Source organism: Sphaerodactylus townsendi, linkage group LG02 (assembly GCF_021028975.2).
Source record: "Sphaerodactylus townsendi isolate TG3544 linkage group LG02, MPM_Stown_v2.3, whole genome shotgun sequence".
Lineage (NCBI taxonomy): Eukaryota > Metazoa > Chordata > Lepidosauria > Squamata > Sphaerodactylidae > Sphaerodactylus > Sphaerodactylus townsendi.
The window spans coordinates 15,521,711-15,544,386 of NC_059426.1; the positions used below are offsets into that span (position 1 = coordinate 15,521,711).

A 22,676-nucleotide genomic window follows, 5' to 3' on the forward strand; every position below is an offset into this window, starting at 1 on the left:
ATTCCACCTGCACTAGTACTTGTGAGCACCATGGTAGCCGCTTGCACAAGTCACACTCACTGTATCCCCATTTGTGTTTCACTGGTGCAAGATCCCGGGGCACCCATTTCTGGACACTGTAATAAATTCCTGGGGGAAATCTAGGATTGTACAAGATCTCGCACAAGCAAAACTCTTTTCTCTCTTTCTCACAATACTAGAACCAGGGGGCATACATTGAAAATGCTGGGGGGAAGAATTAGGACTAATCAAAGGAAACACTTCTTCACGCAACGTGTGATTGGTGTTTGGAATATGCTGCCACAGGAGGTGGTGATGGACACTAATCTGGATAGCTTTAAAAGGGGCTTGGATAGATTTATGGAGAAGTCGATTTATGGCTACCAATCTTGATCCTCTTTGATCTGAGATTGCAAATGCCTTAACAGTCCAGGTGCTCGGGAGCAAAAGCCACAGAAGGCCATTGCTTTCACATCCTGCATGTGAGCTCCCAAAGGCACCTGGTGGGCCACTGCGAGTAGCAGAGAGCTGGACTAGATGGACTCTGGTCTGATCCAGCTGGCTTGTTCTTATGTTCTTAAAACTGCAAAACACAGGATCCAAGCCTCGGTTCGGCTGTCAGGTGGCTCAACCTCAAAGTCCTCTTCAAGTATTTTGGCAATAAATTTCTGTCAGCTGCCACACCGAGTAACTTTGAATTGGGTTTTTCAGGATTTCCTCTGAAATGCCTGGAAGACTGTACAGTTCATCCCTCATTCTTTCAATTTACTACATCAGAAGTTTGGATTTTTGTTTTTTTACACAGGCAACAGCATTATACAAAGATTAGGGTGCTTCAAAGCACTTGTCTGGATAAGTCTCATTACTAGAGCCATTCTACATTAGTTTAGCTATAGAGCTATGGCAGTCAGCTACAGATTACTTCAATCAAAACAGTTTTAGTAAGCAGAAGCCGTCGTACATCTCATAAGAACATAAGAACATAAGAAGAAGCCAGCTGGATCAGACCAGAGTCCATCTCTGCTACTCGCAGTGGCCCACCAGGTGCCTTTGGGAGCTCATATGCAGGATGTGAAAGCAATGGCCTTCTGCGGCTGTTGCTCCCAAGCACCTGGACTGTTAAGGCATTTGCAATCTCAGATCAAGAGGATCAAGATTGGTAGCCATAAATCAACTTCATAAATCTGTCCAAGCCCCTTTTAAAGCTATCCAGGTTAGTGGCCATCACCACCTCCTGTGGCAGCATATTCCAAACACCAATCACACGTTGTGTGAAGATGTGTTTCCTTTTATTAGTCCTAATTCTTCCCCCCAGCATTTTCAATGTATGCCCCCTGGTTCTAGTATTGTGAGAAAGAGAGAAAAACATCTCTCTGTCAACATTTTCTATCCCATGCATAATTTTATAGACTTCAATCATATCCCCCTCTGACGTCTCCTCTCCAAACTAAAGAGTCCCAATCCTCAAAAACGTGGCTGAGAATTACCTTTGTTAACTTCTCCACGTAAGTGTAAATTTACTTTGTATGTCATAGTCTTTTTTTTTTTTTTAAGGAAAGGAACCAATCGAATTTCTGCAGAAGATGGAGTTGGAAAGATGAGGAAAATGAAAAAGAACAGAGTGACTGAATTTCATCTTTCAGGATTTCAGCGTCTGCCTTATAAAATGGTAACTGCCAAGGGTGACATTACCACAGAGAGGCAAAGATGGTCACCAGCCGCTTTCCGTTTTAATGCTTTCAGACAAAGAGATCTGGTTCTAAAGTGTGCAAAAGACAGCTGTGTCCTGTGGAACCCTGAAGATGCACAGTTTAAAGGTGATATCAGATTTCATGAGCCAAAGTGTCTGGCATTGAAGTATCTCAGAATCTGTAAACGTCCAACATGGCTACCGATCAGGAAAACTTACTATATATAGGACCATTGTTATCAAACACCCAGTACAAAATTAATCAACAAATATATGGTGGGAAAAAAGATGCTGATTTAAAACACACCATAAAAGTCTCAATATGCTGTAACACAAGAACAAAACCAGAACTAAATGTGTATTATAAAACTTTGAACAATAACAATAAGAAGAAGAGTTTGGATTTATATCCCCCTTTCTCTCCTGTAAGGAGACCCAAAGGGGCTTACAATCTCCTTTCGCTTCCCCCCCCCCACCCCCACAACAAACACCCTGTGATGTTGGTGGGGCTGAGAGAGCTCTGAAGAACTGTGACTAGCTCAAGGTCACCCAGCTGACAGGTATCGGAGTGCACAAACTAATCTGTTTCACCAGATCAGACTCCAAAGCTCAAACGGCAGAGTGGGGAATCAAACCCAACTCCCCAGATTAGAGTGCACCTGTTCTTAACCACTAAACCATGCTGACTCTCAAGAGACCCTAACTCATGGGTGTCCAACTCTGGCACCCCAAGTGTTCATGGACTATGATTCCCATCAGCCAATTGGCCATGCTGGCAGGGGTTGATGGGAATCTTAGTCCATGCACATCTGGGGTGCCAGAGTTGGACACCCCTGCCCTAACTTATCTTCAACAGTTGTTAGCGTAATATCACAATATAAATTAAAACTTTCTCCTTTATCAACAATGTTGTTTAAACAATTTACAGCGTTTGGGTAAACTTAACCCAACATTCTTGAACATTCTTCACCAAGTTGCCGCAAATCTAAATAGCAGGCATGAATTATCCACAGGCATCTCATTGCATCAGGCACAGCAGCAGTGGCGTAGGAGGTTAAGAGCTCGTGTATCTAATCTGGAGGAACCGGGTTTGATTCCCAGCTCTGCCGCCTGAGCTGTGGAGGCTTATCTGGGGAATTCAGATCAGCCTGTACACTCCCACACACGCCAGCTGGGTGACCTTGGGCTAGTCACAGCTTCTCGGAGCCCTCTCAGCCCCACCTACCTCACAGGGTGTTTGTTGTGAGGGGGGAAGGGCAAGGAGATTGTCAGCCCCTTTGTGGGGGGGGGGGGAGGGCAAGGAGATTGTCGACTGGGTATGCCAGAAATTGAACCTTGTCAGCCCCAAGTGGGCCAAATTCTCTCCTACAGGAGAGAAAGGGGGGATAGAAATCCAAACTCTTCTTCTTCTTCTTCTTATGTTACATTAGAAGCTTGTTTGCAATCATCGTATATGGTAATCAAGGGAAGGTACTTGCAAAATCACCAAAAAAAATAAGACATTTAAATTTTGTGCTAACTTTGTAACTTATATGGGCCTGTAAATTGCCTAACGTCTACTGATACAACAGAAAATTTTATCCTGTATCATAGCTCATATTAAGTTGACCACTGATGAAGATTCGTTTGCTCTCCTGATTTATGTCTGCAAAACGAATGAAGGTTTACAGCGTTATTACCGTGGTGAGATATTTATATGTATACATTACACAATATTTTTATTTAGGTTTTGTGGTGCGCTTTAAACCAGCAGCTCTGTTCTGCCGTATCAGACACAAACAAATTTACAGTATCAGGTAAAGAAGATTTTTTTTTCTATCCATTTTTACCCTTGGTTTGGGGGCTGGTTTTAGGTTTTACTTTTCCTCCACCACCACCCCGCCCCCCCAATAATTATTTACACCATCTCAGCTTAGCTCTACTTTAGAGAAAACGAGCAAATGCTCACAACGCATCCCAAATTATTCAAGCCTGGTATATTCCACACAGGCCCACTACCCACTGTAGGGCTGGGGTCTCATCTGACTAGGCCCGTGGTGGCGAACCTTTGGCACTACAGATGTTATGGACTACAATTCCCATCAGCCCTTGCCAGCATGGCAATTGGCCATGCTGGCAGGGGCTGGTGGGAATTGTAGTCCATAACATCTGGAGTGCTAAAGGTTTGCCACCACTGGACTAGGCTCTAAGCAGGCCCTGTCTTGAACACACAGGAAGTTACTTTATACTGAATGAGACCTTCAATCTATCAAGGTCAATATTGTCGCCAGGTAGCAAATGCGTTGGACACACTAGTAGAGCCATTTTCCCGTCTTTTTCTCTGTCTCTACAGAAGAAGCACCTCTTCCAAGCAAGTGGGCCAAATAATGGAGACTTAAGCTTCGGCCAATGGATAGTAGAAATTTACTAAGTCCAGCTATAGACAGTTCCTTGATCTCTGTGGCTTTATAAAGGGGAAACAGCTTTTGGAAGTAGAAGACAAATGCAAGAAGCTTTCAGCAAATACAAGAAGTGGGCTTTGAACTAGTTTGCCAATAGGTCATTTGTGCAATTCTTGCCTTCTACCTTTGAATGCGTTCTTTTGACTGTAGTTAGCCTTATTTGCGGTCATGGATAAACTTTAAGACTTTTCAAACTTGGGTGATGTTATTGGCTCATGATTCCAGCTTCTACAATCGGGTTCTGGTCCAGTACTGGCAACAATATAGTCTGCTTCAGGGATGTCCGACTCTGGCCCTCCAGATGTTCACGGACCACAATTCCCATTATATCCACAATTCCCATCAAATCCAATTGGCCATGCTGGCAGGGCAGATGGGAAGCGTAGTCCATGAAGACCTGGAAGACCAGAGCTGGACAGCCCATGGTCTACTCAAGACAGGCAGAGCTATTCCACATCACCCTCAACCTGATTTTTTCGACTGGGTATGCCAGAAATTGAACCTGGTGTCTTCTGCATGCAAAGTCACAGCCCCTCCCTCTTAAACTGGGGTTGTCTGGTAATTTTCATCGACAGAAGGGATTCCAGATAGCAGGATATTATTTGGCCACAAAAATGCTCCTCTGAAATGCGGGGAGACGGGGGACCCCCCTCCTCAGGAACAGCATGATGAGGGAGTCTACTACAGCATGGCAGAGGAGGAGCTTGGGAGACCTACTATGAATTCCTACTTTTGCCATGGAAGCTTGGGCCTGTCACAAACTCTTAGCCTAGCCTACCTCACTGGGTGGTTGTTACGAGAAAACAGGAGGAGAGAACAATGTGCTTTGAGTCTCAACTTGGAAGAAAACAGTACCATGGTACCATCTGGCCTTCCCCGTTCCTTTCTTTCTTTCTTCCCTCCCTTTTCCCTTCTGGTTACCAACCCTCACAGGACTGGATGTATTCCGCCATCTTGGATAATTGTAAATTGTATAATTGGATAATTGTAAATTATTGGAATGTTCTACTTGTTTTTCAATGGTTAGCTGGTTTTTATGTTTCTAGAGATGTTGTGAGCTGCCCCAAGTCCAAAAGGGACGGCATGTTGAATCAAATTAAAATATATAAATAAGCAAAGTGTAAATAAATTAATTAATAAATAAAGGCTGAAAAAATCCACATGTAAAATTGCACCTCCCAATTCTTTTCAGAGTGGTGGCTTCAAGTCTTAGCCTGCAGTGATGTACTAGGTCAGTGGTTCTCAACCTTCCTAATGCCACGACCCTTTAATACAGTTGTGGTGACCCCCAACTCTAACATTTATCCATTTTACAGATGGAGCACACTGAGGCAGAGAGTCTTGGGCGACCCCTGTGAAAGGGTCGTTCAACTCCCAGAGGGGTCCCGACCCCCAGGTTGAGAACCACTGTACTAGGTGATTGACATGGGGTTTGTTTGTGTGTTTTGGTAAGAGCCTGTGTTTTTGTAGGAACAACCTGTGGGAACAAAGGGTTGCTGCTGTAAGGAATGCGACATTAAAAATTGTGCACACTCCGATCCCAAGGTTCTTAAAAACAACAGGGCCAAAAAGAATACACCCAGGGGATGAGGCGGGAGGCCTCATTCAGACCCGTGGCTTTCTGAGGAGCCCTGCCCTCAACCGCGAGCATCTCCAAGAGGGGAGTAACCACCTCCTACCTTTCTGGTCAGCGGGGTGAGGGGGCACGTGAGGGTACTTGGAGTGCTTCTTGATATGGAAGTTCACGTTGTCCAGCTCCACGTTCAGGCTGATGGAAGCGGCTGAGTCGCTGTCCATGGCAGACTGGAAGCTGCTGACTGAGGGACGCTTGCTAGGGCTGGCGGAATCTTTGCGATTCAGGCGAGGGGAAGGAAAATACAGGGAGGAGAAGTGGGTGGGTCGGTGGGTTCAAATAGGTGCATATGGAAGATATCAAGGAGAGGGAAGAAACGGTCTTCAGTTACACAAAGCCCAGAGTGCAATGCTATAAGCAGACAGAGAGAGAGACAGAAGGACAGACGCAGAGTTTTTCATCTACTCAAGGCCTGCCAGTATCGGTCGCCTTCAGAGGAAGTCTAGAGGATAATCTTTTTTCTTAAGTGAGGCAACTGTGGGGCCGCCAGCCCAGGGATATTATGTTATTTCAGAAATTGGAACAGATGTCTGTAGCCGCACGGGGAAAAAAATTCGCCTCAGCTTTCAAAAAGAATCAAAGCTTTTTAAGGACTACAATAGTGGCAGGCAAATCCTAGCGGAAGTTTCACCAAGTACAAGACGGCTTTCCGAGTTACGAACACATTTTTAAACAACCAAACTCACTGGTCATGTTGTCGTCTCCTTCTTCCGCGATCTGTTCTGTGTCGCTGTCGTCGAACTTGATGTCTTTGAACCAGGACGGCTCAGAGTGGCCTTCAACCGAGTTGACGGAGTCGCTGTCCGGAGAAGGGGTTTCGGAAAATTCGGTGCTCTGAAAGATCACAACAGAACAAAAAAGAAGACAAGTGTCCATCATGATTCCATGTCAGCTGACCCACAAGAGTTACGATTTACTAATTCTGATAGTTTTACAGAAATATTCTGTGGAGGAAAGATGAATGTTTGAGGGAACGGGGCTGAGAACAAAAGTATGGATAGACAAAAAAATCTGGAGGGGGGGACATATCTGTAAACTTGTTACCAGAAAATCCCTACCTGCCATGAAGATGGGTGATTTTGAGCCAACCATTCGCTAAGCCTAACCTAGCATACAAATGGTTGTTGTTTGGTCTGCATACAGATAGAGAATGGCACATTCTGAGACTCGCAATTCAGCCTACTCTATCCTGACATCTCAAGACTACAGTTCAGACATCATTAGACTCCGCTAAGATTGTCATGATCAATAGATGAATGTAGCACAGTTCATGGTCTCCTTGTTACTTGTGCTAGTTGTGTAGGAAACAATTAGACAGTGTCACCATCCTTTGTGGGCTTTCATGCCACTACAAATTAAATTGCACAACTCTCTCTACCGTTCCCTTTACCAAATCTTGTGCACAAGTGGAACTTGCTATATTTGGGGCTGCCACATGTCAATACCAATCTCAATTAAAAAGAGATCAAAATGTTCCTCCTCCTAGGAGCAGCAGTGGCGTAGGAGGTTAAGAGCTCGTGTATCTAATCTGGAGGAACCGGGTTTGATTCCCCGCTCTGACGCCTGAGCTGTGGAGGCTTATCTGGGGAATTCAGATTAGCCTGTGCACTCCCAACACACGCCAGCCGGGTGACCTTGGGCTAGTCACAGCTTCTCGGAGCTCTCTCAGCCCCACCTACCTCACAGGGTGTTTGTTGTGAGGGGGGAAGGGCAAGGAGATTGTAAGCCCCTTTGAGTCTCCTGCAGGAGAGAAAGGGGGGATATAAATCCAAACTCTTCTTCTTCTTCTTCTTCTAATCATATTTGACTGTCTTTTCCAGGAGCAGGGACTGGCTCTGAAAGTACACGTTCGATGAAGCGACCGCTGGGTTTTTCATGTCATCCAACATCATGTCATCCAACATCCGGGTTATGTGGCCGTGGTCTGGTAGTTTTTGCCCCTAACTTTTCACCTGCATTTACGGCTGGCATTTTCAGAGGCGTGGCATGTCTCTGAAACAGATCTTACCGTGACGTGCCTCTGAAGAAGCCAGGCCCAAATGTGCGGCAAAACGTTAGCGGCAAAAACTACTAGGCCACAGCCGCACACCCTGGAAAACTCACAACAGCCAGTTGATTCTAGCCATAAAAGCCTTCAACAAAACACTACCTTACAAGATTGTGGCACGGGTAAAACCGGGGGAGAAGAAGAAGAAGAGTTTGGATTTATATCCCCCTTTCTCTCCTGCAGGAGACTCAAAGAGGCTTACAATCTCCTTGCCCTTCCCCCCTCACAACAAACACCCTGTGAGGTAGCTGGGGCTGAGAGAGCTCCGAGAAGCTGTGACTAGCCCAAGGTCACCCAGCTGGCGTGTGTGGGAGTGCACAGGCTAATCTGAATTCCCCAGATAAGCCTCCACAGCTCAGGTGGCAGAGCTGGGAATCAAACCCGGTTCCTCCAGATTAGATACACGAGCTCTTAACCAGCTACACCACTGCTTGGATTTATCCCTTGCCTTTCTCTCCTGTAAGGAGTCTCAAGGCAGCTTACAAACTCATGAAGTCAAATTTTCACATTCAAATTCAAAAACCTTTATTAGGCATCGTGTGGACACACGGTGTAACGAGTAAGAGAAGTAAAACAGTATAATTAAAAAGATGTCAGGCACATGCATACATTGTTCAATTGGGCCGAGGGAGGCGCCCAGAGGGACAATCTGCATTTAAAAATTGGCCACTGTTTCCAGCATCTTAGTCCTGGCTGTTCAGGAGATATTTCATTTTAGCGTTGGGAGAGAGCAGGCTAACTGTAATTGGGACGTTCTGGAAAAGGCTAAGTCTGTGAAGTTGGGGCAGACAAGTAGAATGTGTTCTAGGGTCTCATCAAGCGTTTGGCAACATGTACAAGCATGCATCTGGTGAAAAGCTGGCTTAAATCTCTCTGGTGATAAGGTGGGAGGGAATGTTTAAACTCATGAAGTCCTTTGGTGCATTCCCAAACCAAGAAAAAGAATCCCTAGCAGTGAAATAATTAAGTCAAAACACAGGAAAAAAAAAGGACAGCTTGCACATAAGTCAGTACGAAATAAGATTCCAACCTGTAGAGGTCTGTAAAGTGCATACTCATCTCGGAAGAGCTGGTCATGATGGCTGACACATTCCAGCCACCGGCCGTCGACCAGGGCCTGCCCAATCGCTATGGCTTGAGCTCTGGAAACAAACAGCACACAGACTTCAACCAGCAAGGACAGACATACCCAGTCTCAAACGTTTTCCTCCTTTAGCTTCAGCAAACTGAACTGCATGAGTACTAGGGCTCTTCCCCTATCTGCACAGCAAACTCCCTGCCTTCAAGGAAACCTACTGCATATTTGCAGTTATCCCACAAACTGAGCCACAGAACCCTCAAGACTCATAAGCAGTTCGCAACGCAGATGACGGTAGCGGCTGCAGCAAAACGGGGAAGTAGTAAGTGTGCAATGATGGAGTCAGGGAAATATCCCTTAACTGAGGTTGTCCCAATCAAACAAGGGCATGAAGGTGTAATTCTAGAGAAATGGAAGGCAGTCCGCTACTCACACCTCTACATTGAATTTCCCTAAGTGAAAGGAAAAGAAGTCTCATTCCAATGATAGGTTCTGTCTCAAAACTGCGGTCTCGCACCGTTCATCTTTTACCAGCGTGGTTTAGCGGTGAAGAGCAGGGGACTCTAATCTGGAGAACAGGATTTGACTCCCTACTCATCTACATGAGTGGTAGACACTTATCTGATGAACTGGATTTGTTTTCTCACTCTGACACATTAAGCCTGCTGGGTGACCTTGGGCTAGTCATAGTTCTCTCAGAACGCTCTCAGTCCCACCTATTTCAAAAGGTGTCTGTTGTGGGGAGAGGAGGAGGAGGAGGAGGAGGAGGAGGAGGAGGAGGAGGAGGAGGAGGAAGAAGAAGAAGAAGAAGAAGAAGAAGAAGAAGAAGAAGAAGAAGAAGAAGAAGAAGAAGAAGAAGAAGAAGAAGAAGAGGAAGAAGAAGAGGAGGAGGAGGAGGAGGAGGAGGAGTTTGGATTTATATCCCCCCTTTCTCTCCTGCAGGAGACTCAAAGGGGCTAACAAACTCCTTGCCCTTACCCCTCACAACAAACACCCTGTGAGGTAGGTGGGGCTGAGAGAGCTCTGAAAAGCTGTGGCTAGCCCAAGGTCACCCAGCTGGCGTGTGTGGGAGTATACAGGCTAATTTGAATTCCTCAGATAAGCCTCCACAGCTCAGGTGGCAGAGCTGGGAATCAAACCCGGTTCCTCCAGAATAGATACACGAGCTCTTAACCTCCTACGCCACTGCAGCTCCAAGGAAAGGGAAAGGAGCTTGTAAGCTGCCTTGACTCCTTACAGGAGAGAAAGGTGGAGTATAAATCCAAACTCTTCTCTTCTTCAAAGAATGACTCGGACCCCTTCCGCACACGCAAAATAATGCGTTTTCGAACCACTTTCACAACTGTTTGCAAGTGGATTTTGCCATTCCGCACAGCTTCAAAGAGCACTGAAAGCAGTTTGAAAGTGCATTATTCTGCATGTGCGGAATGAGCCTTGGGCTGTCGCAATGAAGGATGGGACTATTTCACTACAGTTTAGGCACCCCCTTGAGGCCTCAGCTGCCTCAGTTTCTTCCACTTGACCTTTGATTTCACCCAAGCCGTGCTGTGCTTTTAGACAGGCCAGAATGATCACTAGTTCTCTGAGCTGAAGACACTCGATCGATGCACAGAACGAGCATTACTCAGGGCCAGTGGTAGCTCAAAGACAACTCCACCAGCCACCAAATCTAACTGTACAGTAGCATCAAGTTCGCCTATCAACCCCAGGCAATCTAGACCACTGTGTGCCTCAAAGCAGTGAGGCAATTTCTTGGGGGGGAAAACCTCAAGGTGACTCACACAAAAAAGAGGCATGTTACACACTGTACATGACCTTGCCCCTGGATAACATAAGTCGTATGACATGTTATCTCCACAGTCAAAACACACAACCAGAATGCAACCCAAGCAAGTCAAGGCAAGAGAGAGAAGTGGAACTCTATAACAATGTAATCCAAATACAGCGGAACCTTGGTTTTCGTTGGTAATCCATCCGAAAAGAATAGTTGAAAACCGAAACCGATGAAAACCGAAGCAAACTTTTCCATAGGAATCAATGTAAATCCAATTAATCCATTCTAGACACTCCAAAAAACATACCAAAAACACATTTTGGGTGAACAAACATAGTGTTTAATGCTGAAAACAGTAACAAACAATAACACGAGGACCAGCTTCAGAGCCAGTGGACCAATGTCGCCCCAGAAAGCTGTCCCAAGAGGTCTGTTTCTGACGCCTCTTTAAGATTTGTCTGAAATGGGGCAAGACATTGTCATTAAACAAGTTGCAGACACGGCCTGAAACAGCTCTGTCCAGGTGATTTTTCTCCACAAACTCCTGCACTTTACTGCAAATGGATGAAAACCGAGACAAATTTGTCACTGAAAAAATCAATGAAAACTGAAACCGATGAAAACCGAAGGCAATGAAAACCGAGCTTCTGCTGTATGTGGATTAAATCCAAACATTTAAAAGTAACATTTCACGCACTCATCAAGCTCCCGTACCGTGTGGTGATGTGGCCATTTCTCATGAGCCAGTTGACCAGTTCCTTTCCCACAATGCAGTTGGGATGCGTCCGCAGCCAATAGCGGTGATCTTGAAACTCCATCCCACTGCTGTGGTGGCAGATTTTCTTCCACAGGTCCTTCAACTGGACGGAGTCCTACAAAGCAAAGATGTAAAAAAAAAAGACAGTGCATGTCTGATGAGGACTTAAATGTCTTCAAGGCAGAAGGTAGAAGACGTTTACATCTGATACAAATTATTTCCAAATGGTTTTCGGGCATACTGAAGCCAAGAGAAGGTACAGACGCCTACTTACCTGATGCATCTACTGCTCAGAGTTACTTTTACAAAGCATTTTTTAAAAATGAACTGTTGAACCGCCTGGCTTGCAACATTTTTGTCCAGGGATTCTTTAAGTGACCCAATAAAAAGGCTCTTCGGAATGTTTTGTTCTCTTGACGCTTAGAGGCAACGCTCAAACAAATTTCAGTCGGTTTGGGGACATAGTGAGCTTTTGCAAAACTGAAAACCACTGCAAAGCTATTTTTATTGCCTTTAATTAGCTGCTTCCCCACTTCCGAGTAAGTCATAAGAACATAAGAACAAGCCAGCTGGATCAGACCAGAGTCCATCTAGTCCAGCTCTCTGCTACTCGCAGTGGCCCACCAGGTGCCTTTGGGAGCTCACATGCAGGAGGTGAAAGCAATGGCCTTCTGCGGCTGTTGCTCCCGAGCACCTGGACTGTTAAGGCATTTGCAATCTCAGATCAAAGAGGATCAAGATTGGTAGACATAGATTGACTTCTCCTCCATAAATCTGTCCAAGCCCCTTTTAAAGCTATCCAGGTTAGTGGCCATCACCACCTCCTGTGGCAGCATATTCCAAACACCAATCACACGTTGCATGAAGAAGTGTTTCCTTTTATTAGTCCCAATTCTTCCCCCCGGCATTTTCAATGGATGCCCCCTGGTTCTAGTTCCTCTCTCCGGTTCTCTCACCGGGACCACTGAAATCATTCATGCCTTCTTAGATGCTCCCTCCCCCTCAGAATTTTATTTTTTTGCCCTTTGGGAACAGAAGTGGACTATATTAAAAAGGGACATTAACTGTATTAAAAAGGGAAATCAACCCCCCATAACATGCAGTCTGTGAAAACAGCAGGGTTCTGGGGGAAAGTCCTTGTGCAACATCACCAGGGACACCCCTGAGAGTTACAAACATTTCTTCAGCATTAACTCATTGGGGCACAATTCAAACAAACATGTGTGTCAGAGGCCCCTTCCGCACATGCAGAATAAGGCACTTTTAATCCACTTTCAATGCACTTTGCAGTTGGATTTTACTGTGCAGAATAGCAAAATCTACCTATGATCCAAGTTGAAAAATATTGTTCTATACATACATACATAAGCCTTTATTGGCATAGTCAGAAAGAGTTACATAAATCGGGAACAATTGCATGAATACATGATAGATAAAAGGCCCCACGGGGAGCACAACAAATACGTTCTACTGGGAACTCTCAACTATCTCCGCAATGAAATTGGCGATCTCTTCACAAAGACTGGGGTCCGAGTTGTTTAACAATAGAGATAACCTAGTCAGATCAGGCAGCCCAGATTGGAAGAAAAAATGTAAGTTGGTATATTTAGATCTGCTGTTATCAAATCTGGTGAAGTGCAAGAGTTGGTGAGTCAGGCTTTCAACCACATTATTTGCAACTGCATAACCTTGCGGATTTATCTAAATTGCTGAACTTACCCTTTAATAGGGCAGAGGGCATAATGTTAAAACGCGCAATGGTAAGGGCTCTCCTTGTGCGTGGGTTCGTTAAGGTATGGAGGTAATAGGCCATACGTCTCTGCTCAAATGGAAAAATATTGTTCAATATTACTTAGGGCCTGACAATTCATTGCACCTTCAATTAATTAATCCTGTCGATTTGTGCATCTGGTGGGTTGCGACATGTACTGGAACACTGGACTTAGATGGACCACTGGACTGATCCAGCGGGGCACTTTTCTATGTACAAGTCGGCCTCGCTCAAAATTGCAAGCTCCCAAATAGTGTACTGCAGAGACCCACTTCTCTCAGAAGGGTGCGATACAGAAACAAGAGCTTGGCTCGTACCAGCAGAATTTTGCGCTCGTCTTCATTGGCCTCCTTTGTGTAAGTACGGTTCGCTTGCGGGCTGACCGAGGTCTCGTAGGGAGGCACCATGGCAGACCCTGAACGATCCAGAGACAGGTTAGTGATGCTGGCTGACCTGGGGGGATAAACAGAACAACGGTCAAACTCTTACATCTTTGCCACCTTTTTTTTAAAAGCACAAGGTTAACAGGACAGCTCAGCAAATTAACAAGCTTCTCCCTGTGAGGTCCGCGGTTGCTTTTAAAACCCTGCAACTACAGAGCCAGTGTGGTGCAGCGGTTAAGAGCAGGTGGATTCTAATCTGGAGGACTGGGTTTGATTCCCCACTCCTCCACCTGAGTGGCAGAGGCTTATCTGGTGAACCAGATGTGTTTTCACACTTCTACATTCCTGCTGTGTCACCTTGGGCTAGTCAATTTCAATTTTAACCTTTAATGGCATATAAATTATTAGTATGTTTCCATTTAAAAGAGAAAACTTTTAAAACATTTAAATACGGGTGTTTAAAATGCTTTCCAAGAATTTAGCCACTGCCAAGGTGATCGATGGATTACAGTCTCTTAGCAGAACTTGGAATACTCAAGTCTTGGAAGCAACAAAGGGTGAATTAAAATCATGCGCAGGTGACTGTGAAGACAGTAGGGTTCGATTCCTCACTTCCCCAAATGGGTGTTGGACTCTTATCTGGTAATCTGGATTTCTTTCCCTGCTCCTACAAAATGAAGTCTGCTGAATGACCTTGGGCTAGTCCCAGTTTTCTCAGAACTCTTTGCCCCACAAGGTGTCTGTTGTGGGGAGAGGAAGGGAAAGGAGCTTGTAAGCCACCTTGAGTCTCCTTACAGGAGAGAAAGGTGGGGTATAAATCCAAACCTTCTTCTAGAAGCAACTAAAGCTCTGTTCAAATTAAGACAACAATAATGAGCTAGCTTTACCACAAACGCTTCCTTTGCCTCTATTTACTGTCAAAACAATAAATGGGAACCCACTTTAGCGGTGTTTCCCTTTACTTAAACGAGGAGAGAATTAAGATCAGCTCAATTAAAAAGTGTCAATCGCTCTCCTCCCAGTTCATTTCTGCTCTTAGAAAAGAAACTGGGCCAATAAAGCAGAGACATAATCACCAGATCTCACTGCCTATTTATGGATAAACAGGCATGTGATGAAACATAGATGGCTTGCCCTCATCACAACTGAACTGGTCTGGACCCAGGATTACAGCTGTTCAGCGACTTTCATTTTCCGGCAAGGAAACTCTAGTTTACTGGTTCCTGGATGCCGAAGGCAATACAATACTGCAATTCAAATGGCACACACACACCCCCAAATCTGACAGGATCCTTCGTCTGAAAAAATGTGTTTTGAATTAATGACAGGTGAGCATTCAATTCACGCTTGCGCTGTTTGCCAAATAAATCCTCGCTGAGTGATGGCGATTCCCACAACTGTTTTTCCACTATAACAGTGATGGTGAACCTTTTTGAGACTGAGTGCCCAAATTGCAACCCAAACCCCACTTATTTATCACAAAGTGCCAACCCAGCAATTTAAACTGAATGTTGTTTGTTTGTTTGTTTGTTTGTTTGTTTATTAGATTTTTTTAAACCGCCCCATCCCCTAGGGGCTCTGGGGATGAAAAAAATGGCTGGCTCCCTCTTCCTCCACCCCACCTGCTCAAGCAAGGGCCAGCCTGCTCTAGCCTCCAGCAAGTCCTGCGCGCACCACTCTGTGCCTCTCTAGCATCTCTGCCTCCTCTGCCCCCGCCCCCTCGGGCAGCAGCCACCCAGAGCACAGGCACCAGGCCCGCCAGCCGAGTCCTCCTTGCTCACCGCGGTGCACACACATTGTGCTCAGTGGCCCAGGCCAGCCTAGATGTGTGTGGGGGTGATTTTCCGCCCCCCACATGACAAACCCTGTGTGCGTGTGCCCACAGAGAGGGCTCCGAGTGCCACCTCTGGCACCCGTGCCATAGATTCGCCATCACTGCACTATAAGATCCTGACGAGAGTTAACAAAAGTAAATCTTCCAGCACTGCCAAACCCTGGTGGAAGAGGGCCATTATGTGGACAGATGCACCAGTTCTCCTAATTCATATCAATTCTGGTAGCCAAGCTGTATTACACAGCTAGGAAGTATCTTAATGGCTTAGATTTCACTGTCCACTTCAACTGACAAAGGGAATTTCTACTGGCTGAGTGGGAGTTCTTTGCCTCCCTCCATTCCAGACCCAAATGTATCTTGGAACACTTCTCTTGCAGGACGGGGTGACCCCAAAGACAACACAAGAGCAGAGTCAAGGTCTGCAGCAGAAAAGCAAGGAATTGGCAGAAATCACTCCTCCCTTCTGCAAAGGAATTTAAAAACACATCAAAAAAAGCAAAGGACTCCACAGTAGGATTTTTAAAAAGACAATGTGCTTCATTCCAGCACTTAAAATTTCTCTACGCTTCTGAATTCATAGTACAGACATGCAGTTGCATCTTCCGAGATAAAATGAGCGTTGGTGGGCCAATTCACACAACCACGTCGGGATTTCCCCCTCCCTTGCTTCAGTTCATGAGGAAATGATAGGGCGGGGGAGGGGAAGAGTCTGAACAAGATCTGGATGAGTTAAGACTCCATTTCTCCTGTGTTTCTTAGAGGTATTTTGTCCTCTGGGTCCAAATCCAAGGGTTATAGACTTGACCCAGAGGCTCCTTCCGCACATGCAGAACAATGCACTTTCAATCCACTTTGCAGCTGGATTTTACTATGCGGGATAGCAAAATCCACTTTCAAACAATTGTGAGATTGAAAGCGCATTATTCTGCATGTGCAGAAGGGGCCAGAGAGAGAAAGAGGAAGACCTGCTCTTTGCTCAGAGGCCTTCCCCCCTTTCCCCTAATTCTGTTATATTTATTTCTTTGCATTCTAACAGGCTTTGCCACACTCCCCACTGACAAGAAAGGTAGTATATAAATGATTAAATAAAAATGGAAGTTATCTAAAGTAACACTGAGGCAACTGCATCTAACTTTTTTGTCACCGCTCAGTACCGTCTGCTTTAACGGGAAGTTATCCTGTTTCACGACCAAGAATATAGAAAGGGTCAGAATTAAAGAAGGGTCTAGAAATCTGGTTTCAATACGACACCAAAATAAAGGAAAGTTGGCTGTAACCTGGGAAAGCATCTAGGCCCGTGGTGGCGAACCTTTGGCACTCCACATGGCCAACTGGCTATGCTGGCAAGGGCTTATGGGAATTGTAGTCCATAACAACTGGAGTGCCAAAGGTTCGCCACCACTGATCTAGGCTTTCTGCTGCAAGGCAACTGAAAGAATTTTTAAAAGGGAAGGTCTTTAGACAGCCAATAATCACGAGAACCTGAAACGCAGAAACTCTGCTTTGCATCATCAAGACTGTTCAATGAGGAAGGCCAAAAGCAAGAGCGGCCTGGCAGAAGGTCAGGGCACAAACGTACACCTACCAGGGCAGGTTTACTCCGTGCCAGCTGCTAAGTTGCACAAGCGCAAACGTTCCTGGAATGCTTCTTGCTCCATCTATGAAAGGCATCAGGACTAGCATTCTGGGAACAGATGCTTGACGCTTCCCCTAAGACTAGCAGCCAAAAGAGGAATTGCACCGTCATGCCACCTTTGGCGTCATTTTATCCGGCGCTCTTCCTGAACTCTGGCCTCCACACTGTTTGCGGAGCTCTTGCCAACTGCTGACACTCCACTATCGAGAGGTGAATTTATCCTTCAGGGGACTGTCATGAGAAGAGCTGGTCGGCAGAAATCACTCACATTCCTACCGTGTTTCCCCGAATATAAGACAGTGTCTTATATTAATTTTTGCTCCCAAAGATGTGCTATGTCTTATTTTCGGGGGATGTCTTATTTTTCTGTGTTCTGTTCGTCAGGCATGCTTCCAAACAAAAACTTTGCTACGTCTTACTTTTGGGGGATGCCTTATATTTCGCACTTCAGCAAAACCTCTACTATGTCTTATTTTCCGGGGATGTCTTATATTCGGGGAAACAGGGTAGGAGCAAACAATACCGGTAGCGTGCTACCTGTCTGAATCAGGCCGGCTTACCTGTTCCGAGCGGGAGATTTCCCTGCATCCTCTTGAACGATTCCGAGTCGCGTTGACAAAGGGGTGGGGGACGATTCCGTGTGGATCAAGCTACAAGGAAATTAAACTTCATTTAGCCATCACTTCAGCGTTTATTCGTTCATTTGTTTACGATGGGCCCCCTCCCTGCCCTTCCCACCAGAAGCTGCAATTTTCCCCACTACTTCAAAAAAAATGGATTAGAACTTTCACAGTCAGGATTGCGCAGAATTGTTTTTAGAAGGGTTTCAAGAAGGAGGAGGAGGAGGAGGAGGAGAAGAAGAGGAGGAGGAGGAGTTTGGATTTATATCCCCCCTTTCTCTCCTGCAGGAGACTCAAAGGGGCTTACAATCTCCTTGCCCTTCCCCCCTCACAACAAACACCCTGTGAGGTGGGTGGGGCTGAGAGAGCTCCGAGAAGTTGTGACTAGCCCAAGGTCACCCAGCTGGCATGTTTGGGAGTGCACAGGCTAATCTGAATTCCCCAGATAAGCCTCCAGAGCTCAGGCGGCAGAGCTGGGAATCAAACCCGGTTCCTCCAGATCTTTCTGAACTCTCTCAGCACAAGCTCTTAACCTCCTACGCCACTGCTGCTCACTAGGGTCACTGCTGCTCACTAGCTGCTCACTAGCGTTAAACTCTAAAAAGAGAGAAGACAGGTTTGCGTATTCACATCATCCAGGGTATGGCCAGTATCAGGATTGAAAATCTCGTTCCAGACACCACCGTTCCTCTCCAAGAACACAGTCTCAGGCGGGGAGGAGACAAGGTACCCCTTATAAAAACTCCACTGTTTATGCATGTGTGAAAAAGTCGCAAGAAAAGGGGCAGGGTACATGTTCAAGCATAATCCTTTCTATGATGGATCCACCCATAGACATGCTGGGGTGGGAAAGAAGTTTTTCCTCCCTTCACAAACACTAGAGGGAGTTTTACAACTTCTCTTTCAAGAACAGACGCCCTGTGCCAGCCACCAACTTTTCAGCTTAAAGAACCAGTCTGGACCAGCTGTATTGTTATTGCTTCACTCCTTCCCCTCTAAAGTGACGGAAGGACGATATCAAGGCATACCAATCTCAGAGAGAAGGTGTCCGTGCCCATTAAATGAAGTGGATTCAATCCAGCATATTCTTCTGAACTGTCAGTTCTATTCTTCTCTACGTAGTACTTATATTACTCCGCTTCTTAAAACAAAACCTAGCCTACCTGCAACATACAAAGTACCTCATTTACTAAATGATCGGTCCCCTGAAATAACTCTCAAGGTTGCAACTTTCTTAGCAGAAGTAATAAACAACAAATGTTACCAAAAACCTGAGCTCATGTAGTCCAATCCAATCCAATCCAAAAACCTTTATTAGGCATAAACCAGAAGTACCATACATTCCAAATACAAAAACAGGATCATTGTTACATGTCATGTAGGACATGGATTAAAAATGTAGCAACTGCTTCAGAAATTTCTACATGAGGGCTGTTCAAATTTTGCTCAGCGGCGTAAGCCAAGTTTGTATTCAAGACATTGTTTATTTGTGGGGGGTGGGGAAACGCCACACTGCAGTGCAGGATGTGTTTGTCTAGACTGGCTGGGGCTGGCATCCAACTGAAGGCGCATTCCTGCTGGTGGAAATCACTCTTTTGGGTAGAGGGGAAGGGTCCTTGCAATGTGTGCCAGGGGGGTCTGGTTTTCAGAGGGACAGATGGAGAGTAGGGGTAGTTTTTAGGTGTGTGTGGGAGACAGTGGATGAAGTTATTGGTTTATTATGATTCGGGCTTGTTTTTCTCCCTTTGATTAATTATAATTCCCTCAGATGTTCTGTATAATCATCATGCATGAATTGACTCCCCTATTTTTTCCTGTAAGCCGTCTCTTTAAGCGGCTGTATTTTTTTGCACCATCAGGGTTGTGAATCAGCGTGGCTGTTTCAGAGCCAGGAATGCATTACACGTGCCCTTTGGCCGCTTACGGCCCAAACCAGGGTGGGCAATTATTTTTTTCCATGGGGCCGCATAAGAAACAGAGTAACATTGTGGAGGACCGGCCCAAAGGCAGGGCATGGCTTTGAAAGCCCGCGAGAAGCCGGCAGCCAAGGCAACCGCGCTTCTGCAGGGCTTTCAAAGACGCCGCCTCAGCACGCAGGGGCCAGGGTCATCCGCAGGCCGGATATGGCCCGTGGGTCAGATATCGCCCAGGTCTGGCCTGGCAAACGTTGTTAAAGAGCCAGCGAACCAGCGGCGTTTGGGACTTTGAAAACCTTTGAGACTTGGATAGCTTATCCTTGTTCATACCTGTAACAGTGGCGTGCCAATTTTGGCTCTGTCAGACAGTAGGTGGAAATTCTTTTGCACAATTATGAATGACATTGGAGGCCTGCTGGAAGGAAGGAAGGGAGGGAGGGAGGGAGGGAGGAAGCAAGCGAGGAAGCAAGCGAGGGAGGGAGGGAGGGAGGGAGGGAGGCCCTCTTTCTTTACCTGTGCATTTACCTTCAAGTGGGGAGAATGTGAACAGTACCATGACACAAGGCAGGCAAAGTGTACTGTTCATACCAAGCACACAAACATTGGCCTCAACTATTAAATCTCTTAACCACTTGACTATGTAAACAAATGGGCTTGAAAGAATAATAACTGTTAGCTTCTCAAATTCTAAAATGTAAATGAGCCCGGGGGGCAGAAATCTTTAAAAGTTTTAAAACTAAGAAAGCTTATTTTGTATGTAAGTTCTGTATGAATTTTAGATACAAAGTGTTAATAACTGCCATTTTTAAATGACTTTTAAAAAAGTCTGTGTAATAGATGACAAGGCCCGCTTTTCCAGGCCATGACCACCTTTTCGCAATATAATCCGACTCACAAAAATCAGATGTCTAAATAGGTATAGACTGGTTGCGTAACACTTGTCAGAACAGAACTTTCAGTCCCTGGACACAACACACGACAGATTCAGCCGCCCAAATGAATCTAGTAGTTGTCTGCAACAGTCTGGCTTATCTGTGGGACCGCCTCTCCCACTATGTCCCCTGAAGAGTATTATGCCCGGCCAATAACTTGCTGACAAGCTATGGCCCAAAGTCTGTCGGTTGTCCTCAACCAGGTGAAACTAAAAGTGCAAGAAACATGGTGTTGTGGTAAATACCAAGAATAGCAACAAAAACCTAACAAGAACCACCACATCTAATCAATTTACAAGATGATGCTTAGCCCCTGAAACATTTGGGATCATAAAATAACCAATTATTATTCACTAGCAGTGAAGCCCATTTTATACTTCAATAAAATGGGCTCTAGATACGGGTGGGCTCCAGATATGGGTGGGAGAGAGGAAGAGCAGGGGAATGGGAGGCTGGTGGAGGAACAAAACAGCGCCTAAAGATATTGAAATAATGAACTATTTTTGTTCAGTAGATATTGAAGATATGGATTATATATCTCAAAAATGAACTTTTATTGTTGAAAAAACTGGATGTACAATCATTGGATTCAGTAACTGGACAATTATAAAATATACATAAATACATTTATTGAATATAGTGATCCTCCGTCTTCAGTGTGTGACGCGCTGTTTTGTTCCTCTGTCATATACGTTACACACAATTTGGCTTGTTTTCATGAATGGAAGGCTGGTGCCAGGTAGTGGGCAGCAAGCATGTCAGAGAGAGGAAACAAATCCAGTTCCCCAGATAAGAGTCTGCCGCTTACGTGAAGGAGTGGGGAATCAAACCCAGTTCTCCAGATTAGAATCCACTTGATCTTAACCACTAGACCACACTGGTTAAGCCCCTAACTATATACCTGTGGAAGTCAGGGGTAGTACCCACATGTACAGTCCCTCCCTCTGAATACACTTCTGCATGAAGTATACATCTTCACCGGGCTTTGGTTGTCTGCAACAATATTAACATGTGGCCTGGAATATTTGTACAGGCTTCCACTGTAAATGCCTGTGTAGTCCCCACTCTTGCTCACAAGAGTTGGCCCATACATAAGAACATAAGTAGAGTCTTGCTGGATCAGATCAGTGGTCCAACTGGTTTGGCATGTGACTCACACAACAGCCAATCAGGTGCTCCAGAGGATCGACAACAGGACATAGAGGCTGAAGAACACTGACTTCTGGCACTGGTATTCAGAGGTTTCCGGCCTCTGAATGTGGGGATTCCTTTTTGTTGCCACTGATGCATCTAACCACCATGAACATATTTTATCTCCTTTTAAAGCCATCTACGGTTTATGGTGATCACTATACGCTCTGATAGTAAATTCCACATTTTAATCAACTACTATAGATTAAAGAGATACTGCAACGCGCCTCACAGGGACAGTGCTTGGTATTAAATTTCAGCTGGCTCTTGTCCTTCTGTCCTGCCTAATGTTTTAGTAGTTGTTTTTATGTCTTTGTGTGTATTTTAGCTCTGTTTCTCATTCTTTTAATGATGCACATTTTTATGGGTGTTTTACATGGTTATAGAATGTGGTTTTATGATGTATGTTTTAGTTTGTTAGCTGCCCCGGTGGCCTTTGTGGGGATACCAATTTTGTAAACAATAAATAAATATCTCCCTCCTCTTTTTTAACATCAGATTTAAAATCAATCACATGGCAGGTTATTTGAGTTTACTTCAGGAGCCCAAGCATAGATGGATAATCACTAGGGCTCGTTGCAACTCCTTCCCTTGCTCTATGTTACAAGGAAGGTTCCAAAAAATCGACCTGCAAGAGCGGAAATGTCCTCCTTGTATCACAGCGATTCAAACCATGGAACATATATTGCTTGACTGCCCCAAATACCAGGGATCTAGGACCAGACTTTTTGCTCTTTGTCCTGTAATCTTTAATGAATGCTGTGGGGAAGATTACGTTTCTACTAAACAATTCCGCCTCCGAGATTTTAACTTTTGTAGCTAGGTTCCTTATAGAAACTTTGGAATGATTACCTACGATGGTTCTCACGTATGGAATACTTGTTTGGACAATGTTGGCTGTTATATGGATTCTATGTCTAATAAAGGTTTTTATATATATATATAAATATATATATATATATATACGAGCCAC

At 45.1% G+C, this 22,676-nt stretch overlaps 1 protein-coding gene across 1 annotated transcript in view; it reads right to left on the minus strand.

Moving 5' to 3' along the window:
- The window catches only part of PIKFYVE (phosphoinositide kinase, FYVE-type zinc finger containing), an 85,756-nt gene extending 68,066 nt beyond the window's left edge, over positions 1 to 17,690 (minus strand). Inside the window, exons 1-6 of the mRNA XM_048485388.1 lie at positions 17,605 to 17,690; positions 13,509 to 13,644; positions 11,378 to 11,535; positions 8,842 to 8,953; positions 6,451 to 6,598; positions 5,811 to 5,978 (exon numbers count right to left, since the gene is read on the minus strand). Coding sequence (XP_048341345.1) covers positions 5,811 to 5,978; positions 6,451 to 6,598; positions 8,842 to 8,953; positions 11,378 to 11,535; positions 13,509 to 13,598 — 676 coding nt within the window. The 5' untranslated portion in view covers positions 13,599 to 13,644; positions 17,605 to 17,690. The remainder of the gene's footprint in view (positions 1 to 5,810; positions 5,979 to 6,450; positions 6,599 to 8,841; positions 8,954 to 11,377; positions 11,536 to 13,508; positions 13,645 to 17,604) is intronic.
- Between the last annotated feature and the right edge of the window lie 4,986 nt (positions 17,691 to 22,676).